The 17180-nt window shown below is 40.2% G+C and overlaps 1 protein-coding gene across 11 annotated transcripts in view; it reads right to left on the bottom strand.

Moving 5' to 3' along the window:
- Positions 1–15835, bottom strand: part of GRIA4 (glutamate ionotropic receptor AMPA type subunit 4) — a 283762-nt gene extending 267927 nt beyond the window's left edge. For 4 of the 11 annotated variants that reach the window (XM_048844283.2, XM_075127061.1, XM_048844275.2 and 1 more), the window contains exons 1-3: positions 15626–15835; positions 12339–12513; positions 11075–11233 (exon numbers count right to left, since the gene is read on the bottom strand). In XM_048844283.2, coding sequence (XP_048700240.1) covers positions 11075–11233; positions 12339–12513; positions 15626–15637 — 346 coding nt within the window. In that variant the 5' untranslated portion in view covers positions 15638–15835. Of the gene's footprint in view, positions 1–11074; positions 11234–12338; positions 12514–12970; positions 13124–15625 lie in introns of all 11 variants that reach the window. The other 7 variants (XM_048844257.2, XM_048844246.2, XM_048844287.2 and 4 more) reach the window with 6 other exon arrangements.
- Positions 15836–17180: the final 1345 nt, after the last annotated feature.

Genomic DNA, 17180 nt, shown 5'->3' with positions numbered 1-17180 from the left:
ACATGTGCTTTGGAGTCCAGATCTCCGGGCAGAGCTGAATGAATTATTCCTTGTAACGACATTATTTCATTAATTTAGCCTATTTCTTCTGTTCATGAATTACCCATGAACAAATCGTGATATTTACAGATGTGCTAATAATAATTATTTAATGAATAATTTATGCAAACAATTTAGCCCTGGATTGTTTGCAAACTGGACACTGCCAGTATTTGCTGTTGGTGATTTGCTATTTGTGCCATGTGATCAATGGCCAAACTTATTGTTTCAGTTCCCTGATTTAATGACTTAAGCTATATAAGCAGGAAAGGTCAGTCCCTCTTTCTACGTACAAAACTGTTTGCTATTCAGAATAGTTCAACAAATATTTGAAGATGGCTATGGGGTTACTTCTAGTGTTCGATTATTCGTGCTTTTGCTTTCTGCAAATACTCTTGTGTATAAAATCTCATTCCTCACAAAGTTTGAGGGCAAGCTGTCATCTTGTCTGACACACCAGGGATTAAACAAAGGAATCCACAACTAAATGCATAGGTTTCAGAGGAACAGCCGTGTTAGTCTGTATTCGCAAAAAGAAAAGGAGTACTTGTGGCACCTTAGAGACTAACCAATTTATTTGAGCATGAGCTTTCGTGAGCTACAGCTCACTTCATCAGATGAAGTGAGCTGTAGCTCACGAAAGCTCATGCTCAAATAAATTGGTTAGTCTCTAAGGTGCCACAAGTACTCCTTTTCTTTTAACTAAATGCATAGGTCTTCACATCGGAAGCTGAACACTCAAGCTCTGTAGCTGAGAGCTGTAACAGATTCATATCAGACAAAGGGGGGGACATGTAACACACGCTGACCAGTGGGTTACATTTGCAAATAAGTGAGGAAAAGGGGTTGTGAATACTGGTGATGTGGATCAGTTTGTTTTATTTGCAAGAGTATTCATCCATATCCTTCAGATGCATACATTCAGCTCTTGTTCCCAGGGTTCCTAGTTTAGAAATCTGTGCTGTGGGTTTAGGAGATGTTCCTGTTTTAGGAAGAAAAAAAATCAATTCTCTGGGCCAAATGGAAGTTTATCTCAAGGGAACCTTTTTATTCCACCATAAGGCAAAAATGTCTTGCCACTAAATAAGTCTTAGCCTCCAATATTGACTCTGGACAGGGAATTCATACAGACAACCAATCACCTATAGATCTTTTAGGGTCCAGAATGTATTGACCACAACAGCTGGATTAAGGTTGTGCTGACACCTACAATTCTCTAAATATAAGACCCATAACAAACCTGGTATGCAGAATGACATTTTAGTTGATTTGCTATTGTGCATGTCCATTATGTCCAGTGCAAGGGGAGAGATGGTGGATGGTGTGTCAAAATGACATGTGGATGACGACACGACAACTTTCCGAGGGATATGACAGATTCTCCATTATCTGAAGTCTTTAAATCAAGCTCAGATTTATTTCTAAACGATGTGCTACAGCTCCAACAGAAGTTATGGGCTTGATGCAGAAATTACTGGGTGAGGTTCTTTGGCTTCTCTTATGCAGAAGTCGAACAAGATGATCATAATGATTCATTTTAATCTTAAAATCTAGGAATCTATGAAGAGCATAATTTGGGGGCGGATGGCTATTTCCCCCCACCATTTATTTTATTGCCCTTCTTTGTTTGAAGTGTTGCTGATAGCAGAACGTGGCCAGAAGCTATTGGTGCATATCCCATACTGGCTTTGAACCAGCTCTGCCTCCACCACACACCTTATTTCTATAAGAGCTCACACCATAGACATTCACATAAGAATATATTTCTTTTTAAAGGGTAATTCTTACCTTGTTGCTTTAACTTCCCAGGACTGAGAGCAGCAAGGATACTGAGAGAAGCCAAAATAATTGAAGAAATCATAATCTAAGCGGCTCTCAACTGAGGCCACAATGGATTTCTACACTGTTGCATGGACCTGACCTAGGCAGACTTATCTTTAATCAGGTGCACCACCAATCTGAAATGGACAGCAGCCATGACTGACTTCTTTTTAGGCACTTGGGGAAAAACATGATTTTGAAAAACACCTGAGTTAGTCAAGAGAGCAACTCCCTTGACTTTCATTGGGACTTGTGCTCCTAAATTCCACCCTTAAATGTTTACTTTGGAGTTTAAATAAGTTGTGGTGATCAAGACTTGAGTTCACTGCTAGCAAAAGATTCCTAAACCATTCCAGGCCCAAGGGGGGGAAATCATTAATGACAGGCTTAAGGTGAAAATCCATTGATTCATTCATAAAAACTAAGGGAGGATCTGAAGATCTGCAAGCTCTGGCTCCTAATCCCCCATCAACTTCTTAGGGGAGGGCTCAGTAGACCAATGTACATTTTGAATATAATTTTTGTATGCTATGGATATTTATGTATGCTTTTTACATGATTGTATCTGTGTTTAAATAACTGACATTTTTGCTTGTACCATATATTGTTCCCCAGACAGAAATTCAGCATAGTCCAGGCTCATACATCACATTAACTAGCAGTATGATGAATGCTGGCACTGTCGATTAAGAGTGTTAAAGATGAATAATAAACTGTTGGGGACAAATAATAATTTACATTTTATAGCCCCTTTGATTTAGGACAGCCTTTTCCCCAGGATATGTATTACATGAAACATTTCGCCCACTGAGGAAACAGATCCCACTCTGAGGTGTGATGGGATGGTCATTCTATATCAGTGAAAGGTTGACAAGAGAAAATGGAGCGTAATGTATCAAACTACTGAAGAAATTTGTCAAAATGTAAGTACCTCATAAGATAAACAAATAATAATACTACAAACATACATACGTTGCCTCTTATCGCAAAACTTCAAAAGTAGGTATTATTATCCCCATGTAAAAGATGTGGAAACTGAGGCAAAGGCATATTAATTGTCTTGCCCAACGGCAGAATTCTCTTCAACGATTTAACCAAGCTGCTTCCCTGCCTCCCTAAAACACCTATTCTACAGCCATTCATTGGTTAATCATAAACTGAGTTTACAGCTAAGTTCAAACTCGAAGAGCATGCAAGATTACTGTGCAAACACTGATATCAGTGGGAAGACTGCAAACAGAGTAGGCACTGAATCTATCCCAGGGAAGGTCTGCAATGGTTCTGAATAGCTAAAAGCCGATATATTTAATGTCAGTCTTCACAATGTGTTCAAATCCCCTTTCCGCCAGAGCATCCAATAAATGAGCTTGTGTGCGTTTTCTTTTTCAAGTGCTTTTTATTTCTGTTGTGCTCTATTTGTATTTATAGAAAATATCTGCAGTCACGCTCACTATGTCCATGACTTTAGAATACAGAAAGGTACTGCACCAGACTGCGTTTTTCAGGAGCAATGATTGAATATGAATACAGGGGTGAAATGGACTATGGAACACAAGAAAACAATGATCCATATTACACATTTTTAAAAGTAGACAATTACACACTTAATCAAAACAGAGAGAACCTGTTTACATTGTGTAAAATCTGATTCATATTATTGCTTAATAATAATGTGCTCAATTCTGCAATCTTTACTTAGGTAAAACTCCCGTTTAAATCACGGGGAGTTTTGCCAGGATAAGCACTATCGGAAGAGGGGCAATATTTTGTATTGGAATTTGTTAATATTAGTGTAGCTAGCCAAGAAACAGCAATAGCAGCAGCTTACAAATATGCCGTGATATAGTCCCTGGTGAGGTCAACATAAAACTTATCCACAATCAGCACTTCTAAGAGAAACTAGGAAGAGGGGAGAAAGGTTGGGTCTCTATTCTGTATAGCCAAGATAAAGATGACACTCAATTGCCACCTTAGATTTCCCCGCCTTCTATTTTTTTTTTTAAAAAAACAGCAGTTATGTGAGCAAGTCACACAGACTGAACTTATTCCCCTGGAGCCTCCCCATTCAGGGAGAATATGAAAGAAACAAAGCTCATGCAGGGAAGTGACACTATTAAGATGCTGCAGTTAACCTACAGAGAGCCAAAGACTTTTCATAAGGACCTGATATTCCAAAGTACTCAGCACCTAGCAGCTCTCACTGAGAGCTATAGAAGCTGCTGAATACTAAGCACTTTGGAAAATGTGGTCTCTATTTAGATGATTAAACAGAAGATATGCTCTCTTTGAAATCTGGCATCTTACTATGGTGGCTAACAATGGAAGCTATTGGCACTCAACATTTTAGAGGACCCAGAACATAAAATACTTGTTTATTCATCATACCAATAATTATTAATCTTTAAAGGCCACTCGAAAGATCTGATGATTTCAAAATGTAAGACTACATAAAGACACAAACATTTTTGGCAAAACAGAGATATGGCTAGTGGAACTGCTGAAAATAAAACACCCTGAAATTAACCAAACATTGCACCTTCTGGACCAGATACTGATCTCAATTACACTGGCATATATCAAGAGTAATTCCATTGAGTTCAGTAGAATTACTCGATTTACAATGGGTGTAAATGAACTAAGAATATATCCCTCTGTCTTCACACATTAATACAGATAACTGATGTACGGTTTTGCCTGTATACGTAGTAGAAGGGACTAGACATGCTAACAGAGAGCATGATATTGTGCAGTACTAGTCCAAAATTTTAGCCCTAAGCCAACAACACACTCAAGACTGGAAATCTACAGCACAGCTCAAATCTGCTTCTTAGTTACACTGGTGCAAGCTCTTTGACTTCATCAGGCTTGCTCTGATATGCCATCACTTGAAATCAATGATAAAACTCCCATTAACATGAAGCAGGAACAAGACCCAAACGAGAGGAATATTTGGCCCAACCCTTTTAAATCATAAATAATAACAGGTGAATGTAAATGATGATGCTATTGCTGAAAGAATAGTGTAAACAACTATTAAAGAGCACACTCCACACTCTACTACACACCAAGGCTGCTCCATTTCATCCACTGGTGCAAGAATGGTTAAAAAGCCTCACATTGATTAGAAAGGTGATGCAGCAATTTGCTAAATGTGCTGCAGTTAAATGCTTAAGCTCTTTCAGCACACATTCTCCCAGTGTGCAATCTGCGGCTTCTGTATTATCAAATAGAAGTAAATTCTGGAAATCCAGACAAGTTCACCGGCTTCAAATCGGGAGCGGCACAATTCACCCAGAATGACCCCAAATTGTTCAGAAACGGAAGCAGACTGCTTCCCCCTTTCAGGAACAATCTCAAAACAATCATGACCTAAAAATGAAGTGAACGAGCTCTTTTGACTGGTCTTACCTAAAATTTAGATTGACATAGCTACATCAATCAGCGGCATGAAAAAGTAACACCCCTGGGCACCATAGTTAAGCCGACCTAATATCCAATGCAGATGCAGCTGGGTCAACGAAAGAGTTCTTCTGTCAACCTAGCTATTGCTGCTTGGTTACGTGGATTTACCTACATTGATGGACAAACCCCTTCCGTCAATGCAGGAAGCTGTAGCACCCATAGTGTAGATGTGCCCTGAGATTGCTGAAGTGAATCAGTTTAATTTACTTGTTAAACTACTTCATTCTGAGCAAGAGGGACTGCATTGCACTGGCATCTGCAGAAGAAATAGAGAAACTGAATCTTTCCTACTAATCCTACCAAAAGGAAGATGAAATGATTTTTGTATCCTGTAACAATGCTCCTGAGGTTATACTTTTAGTCAATCCAATAAAATGAAGAAAGTTATGATGAATGCCTTATTTCATGCCAGCGGAGAGTTTCTTTTTGAATTCTCACTGAGGAAATTTTACTATGTTTTAGTGAAGGCCAGATAATTTATTTTCCTGAAAATAACCTTGCAAACTAAATCCTTATTTTAAAAGTGGAACGATTGAAGGTGGATTTGTTGTCTGCAGCAGAATTGTTTCACAGAGAGCATGCAAACAAACACTTAAGCTAAGACATTTTCTCTGTGAGGAATTTGTTCTCCGCACGTGTGTACATAACTCCTCTTAAAGTCAGCAGCAGCTATGTTCTTTGAATCTACCAGCAAGTGATAGTTAAAGATATCATGCAAGAGATCAGTTTAAGTAATAAGGGTCTCATTTGCAATAAAGTTCATTTACTAAAAAAAGAAAAGAAAAAAAATCATTTTGGAATGGGATTTTGTAATAGATCTAATCCTTCTGAAACAGGATTTTAACAACAAAGTTAGCCTTCTGTGCATCTGACACAAATATTTACCCCTGCAGTTTAAACTTGTGTATACTGTACTAATTTTCAGTACACCCCAGATCTTAGCCATTGGGAATATTGTACTATTCTTGAGGGCAAAATAAGTAATTTGCCAGTCAGACCCACACAGCCTTGATCCCTAATTAAAGAACACCACTATGTTTTTAAACAAAGTTGATTATTAATTGATGGTCACACTCCTAGTGCTGAACTGAGGTGTAATTGTTTAAACTGAGTTAATAAGCAAATTTAATGAAAATCCCATTGCTAGGCAGCTTGGCAAATGAAAGCTGATACTTCCTAAGGGCTCTTTGGTGGCTTATGTAAAATAAGTTAAATTGATAGATATCCACAATTTAAAACCAGCATTATAGTTAAATCCGATTGGTAATCCTTTTGAAAGTGTTAGCAGAAAGGCCTGTCATGCGAAGGACATAGACACCACACTACCCTCCCAGCCCCAACTGCTCCAAGGTCAGGGTAATGCACATTCACAGACCAGTGTGAGCAGGGAAGCATGCACTCTGCCTATCTGTTCTGTATGCAGTCTGATCCTGCACTCTGAAGTCAATGGTGAGCTTCTGTTCATTTCAGTGAGACAGGATCAGACCCTCTCTGTTTGTAGGGCCATCAATTCTGCATTAGTCAGCAGCACTACATTCTAAAACAGAACCAGCAAAAATTAAAACTCCTGGAGAAACAGGAAATTTAGTCCAACCTATGGAATTTTCTTACAGAAAATAAGCTCCTGTTTTTTCCTTACCAGGTGATACTCAATAAACAAAAAGTTCTATCCTTTGCTGGATATTGTCTGTCTGAGATTAAAGTCATGGTTAAGAGCAGAATAATGTGGGGTCTGGTAGAAGAGTGGCCAATTTGGCAAATATGCTACTTATCACTAATGTATTGATCTGGCTAAGAGTGCACGTGAAGGAAACCTGCGGCTCTCAGGAAAGACTTTACTTTTGGAAAAATGTTGTCCACACTTTTTCAATATTACTTTTTTCTGATTCAGCATTGTCCTCCACTAGCATTGCAAGACTGGCTATTCATTAAGAGGCTTTAATATTGCAGCTGAAGAATATCCATACCCACAGCACAAGACATGGATACTTCTGGTGGGCAAATTGCTTTTTGTAGCAATTATACAACTTCAGCTGTTTCTCTAAAGTATTCAAATGGCTTTAAAACCTGGTCATATTATGTTGATAGAATTGTTGAAGTGCATTAGTGAAATATAGAGGATAGCATGTAATGAAAGACGTCCTTTTATATTTAGCTAAAGAATAAATATGTACTATCCGCTCCAAAAATAAATGCATAACTCTTATATGTGAAACATAATTGAAGTTGGACCTTTAATCACAGGCAAAAGCATCTGCATATATTGTGCAAACAAATGTATGGTATTAGTCAAATATTACAACTTTTTTATGTTTATTGTGTTCTGATGAGTCAAAATCTTGTAAGATCCATGTTTTGCAATAATTTCAGTTCCTTCTGTCAGTAAAAGAGATTCTCTGAATAATGCATGTAATTTAAAGGATTTAAATAAGACACCAGCACAGGGGGTAAACCCAAGCTGGTGCAAATCAGGTCCATTTTATTTGAACTACAATAAAATCTGTCTGATAAAATGACCTGTTTCTCAAGAATGCATGATTTATAAGAAAAAATGTGATGGTTCTGGGGCTCTTAAAAGCCAAAACAAAGACAGACAATCACAATGTATATAAACTGAACACAGAGAAAGATTACAATTCCAAAAAGAAAAGGTGTACTTGTGGCACCTTAGAGACTAACCAATTTATTTGAGCATAAGCTCATGAAAGCTTTTTTTGCTATTTTTGCGAATACAGACTAACACGGGTGTTACTCTGAAACCTTCAATTCCAAAGTGTTCCTGGATAAACATCATGGTACATAGGAAGCAGACACTCAACTGTTTTAGTCTATTGGAAAGACAAACAAAATATTCACATGATTTAACATGATTCGACCAACGTACAAGCCATAAACCTTTAATATGTCCTGTTTATTGTCCTTAATACATGGAATGGGCCAAACACTGCAGTTTTACGAGTCACCTCTGCAGTGAAATAGAAATAAAAATAAAGCTAACTGGTCACGTCTTACATCTTTACGCTTGACCTCACATGAATATTCATTTCCGTCTAGTAGCTTTAAGGCTATTGTACTGTATCATTTTGAGGCGTGTGTGCTCTAATTTAATTCTATACAACGATAAGAGCCAAAGCCAGTATTTCCACATTGGTTTAGTACAGAGGCATTATTTCATCTATCTATCTATCTATCTATCTATCTATCTATATGAATTGCCATGGATTGCTATGATACTACTTAATGCAGACTTTTTATCTTTAATTAGGTTAGACAATCTCACACATCTGTGCTTTGGAAGCCTCTGTCAACCCAACAAATTCAATCACATGGATGCCTGTGTCCTCCAGCTATCAGACAATTGATTTTTGCAGGATTCTGCTCATATTTAGCTTAAGGGACATGCGATATGTTCATTCATTTGTCAGTCAGTTTGCCTGTACTTCATTGGGAGGGGCACTTTTAAAAAAATATATTCCCCACTATTCAAATATCTTAGACAAAAATAAATACAATAAACACAATTAGACCTGTTGGCATAGAGAACTGTAAAATATGACAAATATAATTACTAATGTTTGGATAAAAATACATATTGATTTAAGTGGGAGATTTGCCTGAATAAGGCCTGCAGAGTTGGGGCTACCAAATGCATGCAGACATATGTATAATTACATATACTTGTTTGTTTTTTCATTTCTGTATATTGTCCATATTTATCATCTATGAATCACTAAATTGCTTAGAACTGCAAGACTATCTTCGCTATACATTTTGTTGTAATTTTGATCAGGGTATGAGTCACTCTTTCCATAAGTGACAGCAAATATAAAGGAACCATTTTTTCATCAGTTAAAATAATGCAAACTAAACACAACATAATGGGAAGATGGTGGAAAGAGAGCTAAAGGAGCAACTGTGAATAGTTTAAATGAAGAGGAAGTTAGAGAACACACTTTTGGTACCTAAAATGTTGGTCTTATATGCAGAAGTAGTGCAGTCATAGATAATGGTTTTAAAATGTATGCAAATCAGAGTTATTATTAAACCCAGTATTGTTCTACCTAACAGTGTGTGCAATAGTTTTGGGCTTAAAGTTTAATAACAGCCATTAAAATCATCTGGAAGGACTGAAGTGAAGGCAGATTCACAGACAACTGGTTTTAGTTATAATTATTAAATTTAAGGTACAAATGCTTAGAAAAACCAAAAACTAAAACAAAAAATATTTCAAAATCCACTGCATCAATTCTAAATCAATAATAAATGAGCAGTGCCGGCAAAAGGTCATATGCGATGCACTATTTCTCAGTGAAATACACCTGGGTGGATCTAATATTCTATCTACTTTTAAAAGCACTTTTTAAAACTCCTTTCTCCTTTACTTATTTGGAGTTGATTTTAGCATTAAACATAACTAATACCTTGCTTAATACTGAATTCACACTCGGGGGCATAAATCTTTTCTGTATATATGCACTGGTGCCATTTTGGCAACATAAAAGCTTTTCTTGTTAAATGAGGTGACACAGTCATCTGAAGATTGGAGTAGCAAAGGATTATATAAATACATTTAACAGGCATCCCATAGGTTCTAAAATGTGAAGTGTGCTGTACATACAATACACATATATTAAAAGTATAAAAGAGATGGATGTGAGAACCCAGATAACTTAAGAAATATTGTATGTGTTTTAAAGGCACACTGAACAGGAAAACCTTCTCCAATCTGTTTCTATTTTGAATTCTCTCTTAGCAATGTTGCTCAGTGCTCCTATTTCCTGGGGCAATTCATTCTTGGGAAACCACTGAGAAAAAACATGGAATTTGAATCCTGAAATATGTATACAGAAGAAGCAGCGATTTTCGTGGTATTTAGCTATGTACCACTAAATCATTTTGCCCTACACTGTAAAATGAATACCTCTTATGAAGTCCAACTTAGATGAACAGAAACACAAATGCTTCCCCACCCTCAGACATTAAGTAGCTTTAAGCGTCTACCCAGTGTTGAAGGAATCCGAGGAAACGTGGAAGTTCAGCTATACTCTATTGTAAAAAAAATATGTATCCCATATTCGCAAGAGCATCTCTTTTTAACGAGAAAGTGTGCACAGACTGGGGGAGGGGAGAAATTGTTCCAGTTGGAGTGGTTTGTGAAATCAAGTAGATCGGATGCTAACTTGATCTGGCACCAATGTGTGGCTGTATGGAGACATACCCACAGGATGTATGCATTAGGAGATAATAAGAGACATTTACAACCCAGAATATAAGAGCAAGGCAGGCTCAAGTGACATCACTAGATGAACTGCAGCGTCAACCTCCTCAAATATATTATCCTGCACACCATTGCTTCACTGTCCCCTTTTAGCCATGAGAAGAGCACTTGTGATCACAAATATTATGGTGTCTTTTCAAATGCAAGCAAGACGTGCCATGCCTAACAGCATCAGAGACATTCATAATTCACAATTTTTCTTTACAAAGGCAAAATCCATCTCCATAGAAACCAGAAAGCAAGAAACTACAGTAATAACACTAAAGTAAATGTCACATTCAGTTAGTCAGCACAAAGCAGGAGAGGGGATGTTGCTAAGGTTAGAAACTAAGGGGAATTCTTCCCCCCCACCCTTTTTCTAACAGAGCAGCTGACTTGAAATAGATTGTTTTATACAAGGTAATGATGTGGTCTCGTCTTAATTTCACTGTAATTTACTCATAACTTGGCCAGATCAATGGCACATTTACTTACAGGCATTTGTTACAGCAAAGCTGTTAGCTGTTTCAATGTTGTCTACGTGAGGAACCAAATTAAAAGGTGCTTCAGAGGCGTTGGGGCTGGTATTATGAAGAAAAATGGCTAATCGAAAAGCAGTATATTCCTGATCTGTGTTTCTGATGAAGAGACCACCTACAAGAACAGCAAAGGAAGCAAGAGTCAATTATTCACAAGCCAATCACTGTACTATGAAACCAGCCAACTACCTCTCCCAAAGCTACTCCGTAATACTGGTCCTAGCAGGTCGAGGGATACATGAGCTAATCATATTCATAAGCACAGCCACCACCTTAAATCACTGTCCTAAAGCGATGTGAACCTCCCAGCTGCATTCGGGCTCTATTCCTGCTTCCGCGGTTCCCAGCCTTTCATATTGAAATACCCAGATTTGTCATGATTGCAGCGACCTTTGAAACCATTTAGCCTCCATCTCCAGGATACTGAACGCACTGCTAAATCAGCTCCTCAGCATCCTCCTTCGCCTTCAGCGGCGGGCAGATGGAGGAGAGCGAAGCTTCTTCGATTAGAAAGAAGGAGGCTCTGTACTGAACTGGCAGGTAATGAACTTTGCTCCTCTGCAGCCCAGGTGCGGGCAGGGAGCGGCGTCTTTCGGAGCGCACGAGAAGCGATGCAGTGATGGAGCTGAGCTGGAAGGAATTCAAATAACTGCGCCCCGTCAGAAAAGAAGGGAAGGGGAAACGAGCGAGAGGGCGAGCGAGTGGGGACGGGTGGGGAGAGGGACACAGGAGCGGGGGGGGGGGGGGGGGGCACAACCCACAATCCTAAACTTTCAAACTACGGAAAGGGAAAGGAAAAGCCAGCAGCATCTCGCTCCCCATGGCAAATAAGCTCCTGCACCGGCCGGTGCATGGGAAAGCGGCTTTCAAACAACTCGCCATCCCTCCAAGAAGCAGAAGGAATAGCGGGTCGCACTTAAAGAGCGCGCGGGGTGGGGTGGGGTGGGGAGGGGGGAGATCTTCACAACTTATTCTAATGCCGCACAACCCCCTCCCCAAGGATCACTGAGTTTAAATGTATTTTCCCAAAGAAAACCAACCCCTCTCCGTACACCCTCACCCCGTACAAACACACACACACACTCTTTCCGGAGGGGGGGGGAATAAGGAAGGGGGGTAGAGGGAGAAATCTTGCAGCTTCATTCAGCCCCTGGTTTCCAACTCACTTTGGAAAGGATTGTAACACTTGACACATGCACCCAGCCCAATGCAGCGCTTACCTATTTGCACACTGCTAGGAAAAGCTCCCATTGCTAGTCCCCAAAAGCCAGAAAACAAGAAGACAAGCTGTCTGCAAATAATCCTCATCTTCTCTTTTGCCTCTCTGTATCTCCTTCTCTCTCTTTCTCTCTCTCTCGCTAGATGCTGCTCAGAGAGGCATTGAGGACGAGGTGGCTACAAACAAAATTAAGAATAAAAATGAATTCAAAGGGGAGGGGGAGAAAAGAGAAGACTTTTTTCCCCTCCTTCCTTTTTTCTTTAAATTTAGCAATCCATCCTGCTGAGCCGGATTTTTCCCGCAGTCTCCATAGCCCTGGGAGAGGTTTCTGTCCGGCTGCAAATGTTGCACATGCAAAAGATGGTGGAGAGTTTGGTGGTGGTGGGAGCGTCTAGTGGCTGCACTGAGAGAGGAGACATGCGCTATCTCCCCTCCCTCCCCCTCCCATAAACACAAGCAGAGAGAGAGAGAGAGAGGCGCGCGCGCACGCACACACACGGCTGCCTCGGTCTCTCTCCAGTGCACCCCACTCTCTAAACGAGCCACACATAAATAAAGCGCAACCCCAGGAGCCGAGGCTCCGGAGGACAGCCAGGGGGATGCGCCTTCTCTCTCCCACCAGCGTATACACACCCGGCTAGAGCAGCAGCAATGAAGTTTGTCCCCAGGAGAACGGAGCCCTTCTTTTGCAGCCAAGTCCTGCTCTTAGGCACAGCCCTCACAGCAAACGTGGGACTTTAGATACTGCAGCAACCCGGGGCGGGAGAGTCCACTGAGCAAATTCTGCTGAAGAGGGGGTGAAAGGAGAGGGGATGACAGACGAGGGGGAGAGAAGGCTTAGGGGGTAACCAAGGTCACTGCTGCTTCATTGCTATCAGTAGCCCTTTCCTACACTCTCCTGAGGAGCCTGTGGGCAATAGGGGGACAGGATGAGCAACTTACTCTGAGGGGGAGGGAGAGGGAAGGAGAAGGATGCTGATCTCATTAATAATAATTGATATTTAATAATGAATGCAAGATCAGAGAATCACAGAAATGTAGGTCCACAAGAGACCTGGAGTGGTCAGCTAGTCCAGTCCCCTGTGCTCTGGCAGGACCAAGTAAACCTAGATTATCCCTGATAGGTGTTTGTCCAACCTGTTCTTAAAATGTAATGGGGATTACAAAATCTCCCTTGGAAGCCTGTTCCTGACCTTAATTACCCTTACACTTACAATGTTTTTTTCCTAATATCTAACCTAAATCTCCCTTGCTGCAAAATAAGCCTATTACTTCTTGTCCTATGTTCAGTGGACATGGAAAACAGTTGATCACATCCTTTTTATAACAGCTGTTAACACATTTGAAGAAAGTTATCAAATCACCCCTCAATCTTCTTTTCTTAAGACTAAACATGTCCAGGTTTGTTTGTTTTTTTAACCTTTCTTCAGAGGTCTAGTTTTCTAAATCTTAAACCATTTTTGTTGCTTTCCTTTTGACTCTTGCCTATTTGTTTACATCTGTCCTAAAGTGTGTCACCCTGAATTGGACACAGTACTCCACCTGAGGTCTCACCAGTGCCAGGGACAATAACCTCCCGTGTCTGACATATGACAATTCTGTTAATACAACCCAGAATAATAACCTTTTTCATAGCTGTATCACATAGCTGACTGATATTCATTTTGTGATCCACTATAACCCCCAGCAGTACTACCACTTAGCCAGTTATTCCCCAGGTTATAATTGTGCATTTGATTTTTCCCTCCCACTTGTCTTGTTCTGAATTCAGCAAGATGAAATTCAATAAACTCCAGTTTGTCAAGGTCATTTTGAATTCTAATCTGTCCTCCAAAGTGCTTGCAACCCCTCCCAGGTGTCATTTGCAATTTTTTAAAGTATTTTATATTCTCCACTCCATTATCCAAGTCAATAGTTAAAATATTGACTATTACCTGACCCATGACTGACCCCTATGGGACCTCACTAGATACACTTGGCCAGTTTGACAGTGAATCATTAGTAACTACTCTTTGAATAGGGTCTTTCAACCTGTTGCACACCCACCTTATAGTAAATTCATTTAGACCTCATTTCCCGTTTGTTTATGAGAATGGCATGTGGGACTGCATCAAAAGCCTTACTAAAAGTCACGAATGTTCATGTCTACTGCTTCCCCATATCCACTATGTACATAACCTTTTCAAAGGAGGAAATCAGGTTGGCTTGGCAGTATTTGTTCTTGATTTGTTCTGGCTATTTCTTATAACCCTATTATCCTCCACATGCTTACAAATTGATTGCTTAATCATTTCTTCCAGTGTCTTTCCAGGTATCAAAGTTAGGCTGACAGGTATATAATTCCCTGGATCCTCTTTGTTTAAAGATAGATACTATGTTTGCCCTTCTCCAGTCTTCTGGAACCTCACCCATCCTCCAGGAGTTCGCAAAAATAATTGCTAATGGGTCCGAGATTTCTTTAGCTAATTCCTTAAGTACCCAAGGATTAATTTTTAGCAGGCCCTGGTGATTTATAAACATTTTGTTGAGTAAAAGTCACCATTAATGTTTTTAATGAAGACTGAAGCAAAATAGCCATCAAACACCTCAGCTTTCTTGATGTCATCAGTTATTAGCTCTCCTTTCCCGCTATGTAGATGAGCTACAGTTTCCTTCATATTTCTCTTGCTCCTAATGTATTTAAAGAACCTTTACTTATGCCTATGTCCCTTGCTAGGTGAAACTCACTTGGTGCCTTAGCCTTTTTGATTTTGTTCTTACATGCTTGTGCTATTCTTTTGTACCTCTCCTTAGCAATTTGTTCATATTTCCACTTTTTGTAGGATTTCTTTTTGATTTTCAGGTCATTACAGAGCTCCTGATGGAGCCATATTGGCCTCTTACTACTATTCCTAACTCTCCTTCACATTGGGATAGTTTGCAATTGAGTTTTTAATATGGTCTCCTTGAGAAACTGCCAGCTCTCCTGAACTCCTTTTGCTCTTGGATTTTCTTCCCAGGGGACCTTACCTGCCAGTTTTCTGGGTTTGTTAAAGCCTGATTTTTTAAAGTCCACTGTCCTTATTCTGCTTGTTACCCAGGGTTTTGCTGAACCCAAAGCTCCTGGTAACTAACTTTACTCTTTGTGAGACAGTGCCAGGAAATAAATCAATGGGGACACAACCGTCCGGCTGATAGATAGAGGATACAAGCAGGTAAACAAAAGTGCTTTCACTTATCACTTCTACTTTATTTAGTCTCCAGCACTTACACATGTCAACAACAGGTTAGTAGAGCACCCCAAATTACCTCCAGATTCATGTTTACTCAGGGTCTTGAGGAGGTCTTGAGTGGATAACTGTAGATGTCCAGTGGCCAGCCTTCCATCCACAGGGGAACATGAGAGGTGCCCAAGTGTTCACAAACCTCAAATTTCTCTCTCTTTTTATACCCAATTTGTTAGCATTACATAGCTTGTGCCGTTAAAACAAAAACAAAAACCCCTGCTGAGCAGAAACTAAGTTAAGTGTGGTGCTCTCCAGCCTGTAGTTTTCCAGCCAGTAGTGTGGAATTTTCCATCAGTTAACCAGCAGTATTTCACTTAGCAATAGTTAACTACTGTCAGACTTTCCATCTTGCACAACCAATGCTTTGACAAAAAGCTCAAGTCAGGGGGTCACAAGGTCATGTTTACTCCTCGTGGTCACTCACTTCCCCCTCCCCTCCTGATCTGTTAGTTGTGCTAAGGCTGCTACAAAGGCCTTACAGATGCTTTCAGCAATCAGCATATCAATTGGTATTCCAGCTGCAGGCAGGGGTTTAGGTATGTTACAGGGTTAACAAAATTTCCTCCTTACATGATGCTCTCACTCCTTCCTTTCCTTAGAGTCATGACATTTATCATTTCACCATCCCTTTCACCCAAATTGCCTTCCATCTTCATATTCACTAGCATTTCCTCCCTGTTGGTCAGAATCAAGTCTAAAATGGCTGTCGTCCTGGTTACTTCCTCCACTTTGTGAAACACAAAGCTGTCCCCAGTACATTCCAAGAACTTACCTGAAATTTTGTGTTTTGCCATATTACTTTTCCAACAAATGTCTGGGTAGTTAAAGTCCCCCATTACTACCAGATCCCCCTTCTCAATCTCCCCTACCTCCCCTTCTGCCATACACAACCCCAGTATCATCCTCTCTCTGAGCCACCAGACTGAACAACCAGATAGTATAAACTGACTCCAAGAAAGCTTTATTGGTTCAATGTTCATGTGTTCTGCTGGTTGATATAGGCCTAGTTTGGCTGTCACCAGTTACATGGTACATGGTTTTGAGTTGAGATGTATGAGTTTGGTTTGGTGTTAGAGGGTGGCTGCAAGTTCTTTTCCCTCTGAGCCCTAGGGAAATGGGTGATCTATGCTGTTAGCAATTCCTGATTTGGTACTGAGTCCTACAGGAATCACAGAATTGAAATTCTCCTTGTGTACGCACAGTGGTGTGTGATATTTGTGGTGTGGATATTTGTGATATTTGTGGTAATTAGGCTGTCCCCTTAAGGCTGTCCCCTTCAGCATGGTTGGTTGCCTCCCCGCCCCCACAATATGCTGATATATAGGGCACCCAGGGAACTAAGCAGGAAGGTGAGCAGAGATGTGTGTGTGTGTGTGTGTGTGGGGGGGGGGGGAAATAGGAGGAGAGCTGGGCTGTGTAGGCAACCTGAGGCAAATGGGTAGCTCATCTAGCAGCATCACAAGGAACCCGTAATGCACTCTGAGCCTAGAGATGACAGGTTTCAGAGTAACAGCCGTGTTAGTCTGTATTCGCAAAAAGAAAAGGAGTACTTGTGGCACCTTAGAGACTAACCAATT

This window comes from Caretta caretta, chromosome 1 (genome assembly GCF_965140235.1).
Source record: "Caretta caretta isolate rCarCar2 chromosome 1, rCarCar1.hap1, whole genome shotgun sequence".
Lineage (NCBI taxonomy): Eukaryota > Metazoa > Chordata > Testudines > Cheloniidae > Caretta > Caretta caretta.
The sequence above is the reverse complement of the archived record's forward strand: the minus strand, read 5'-3'. Positions and strand labels throughout refer to the sequence as shown.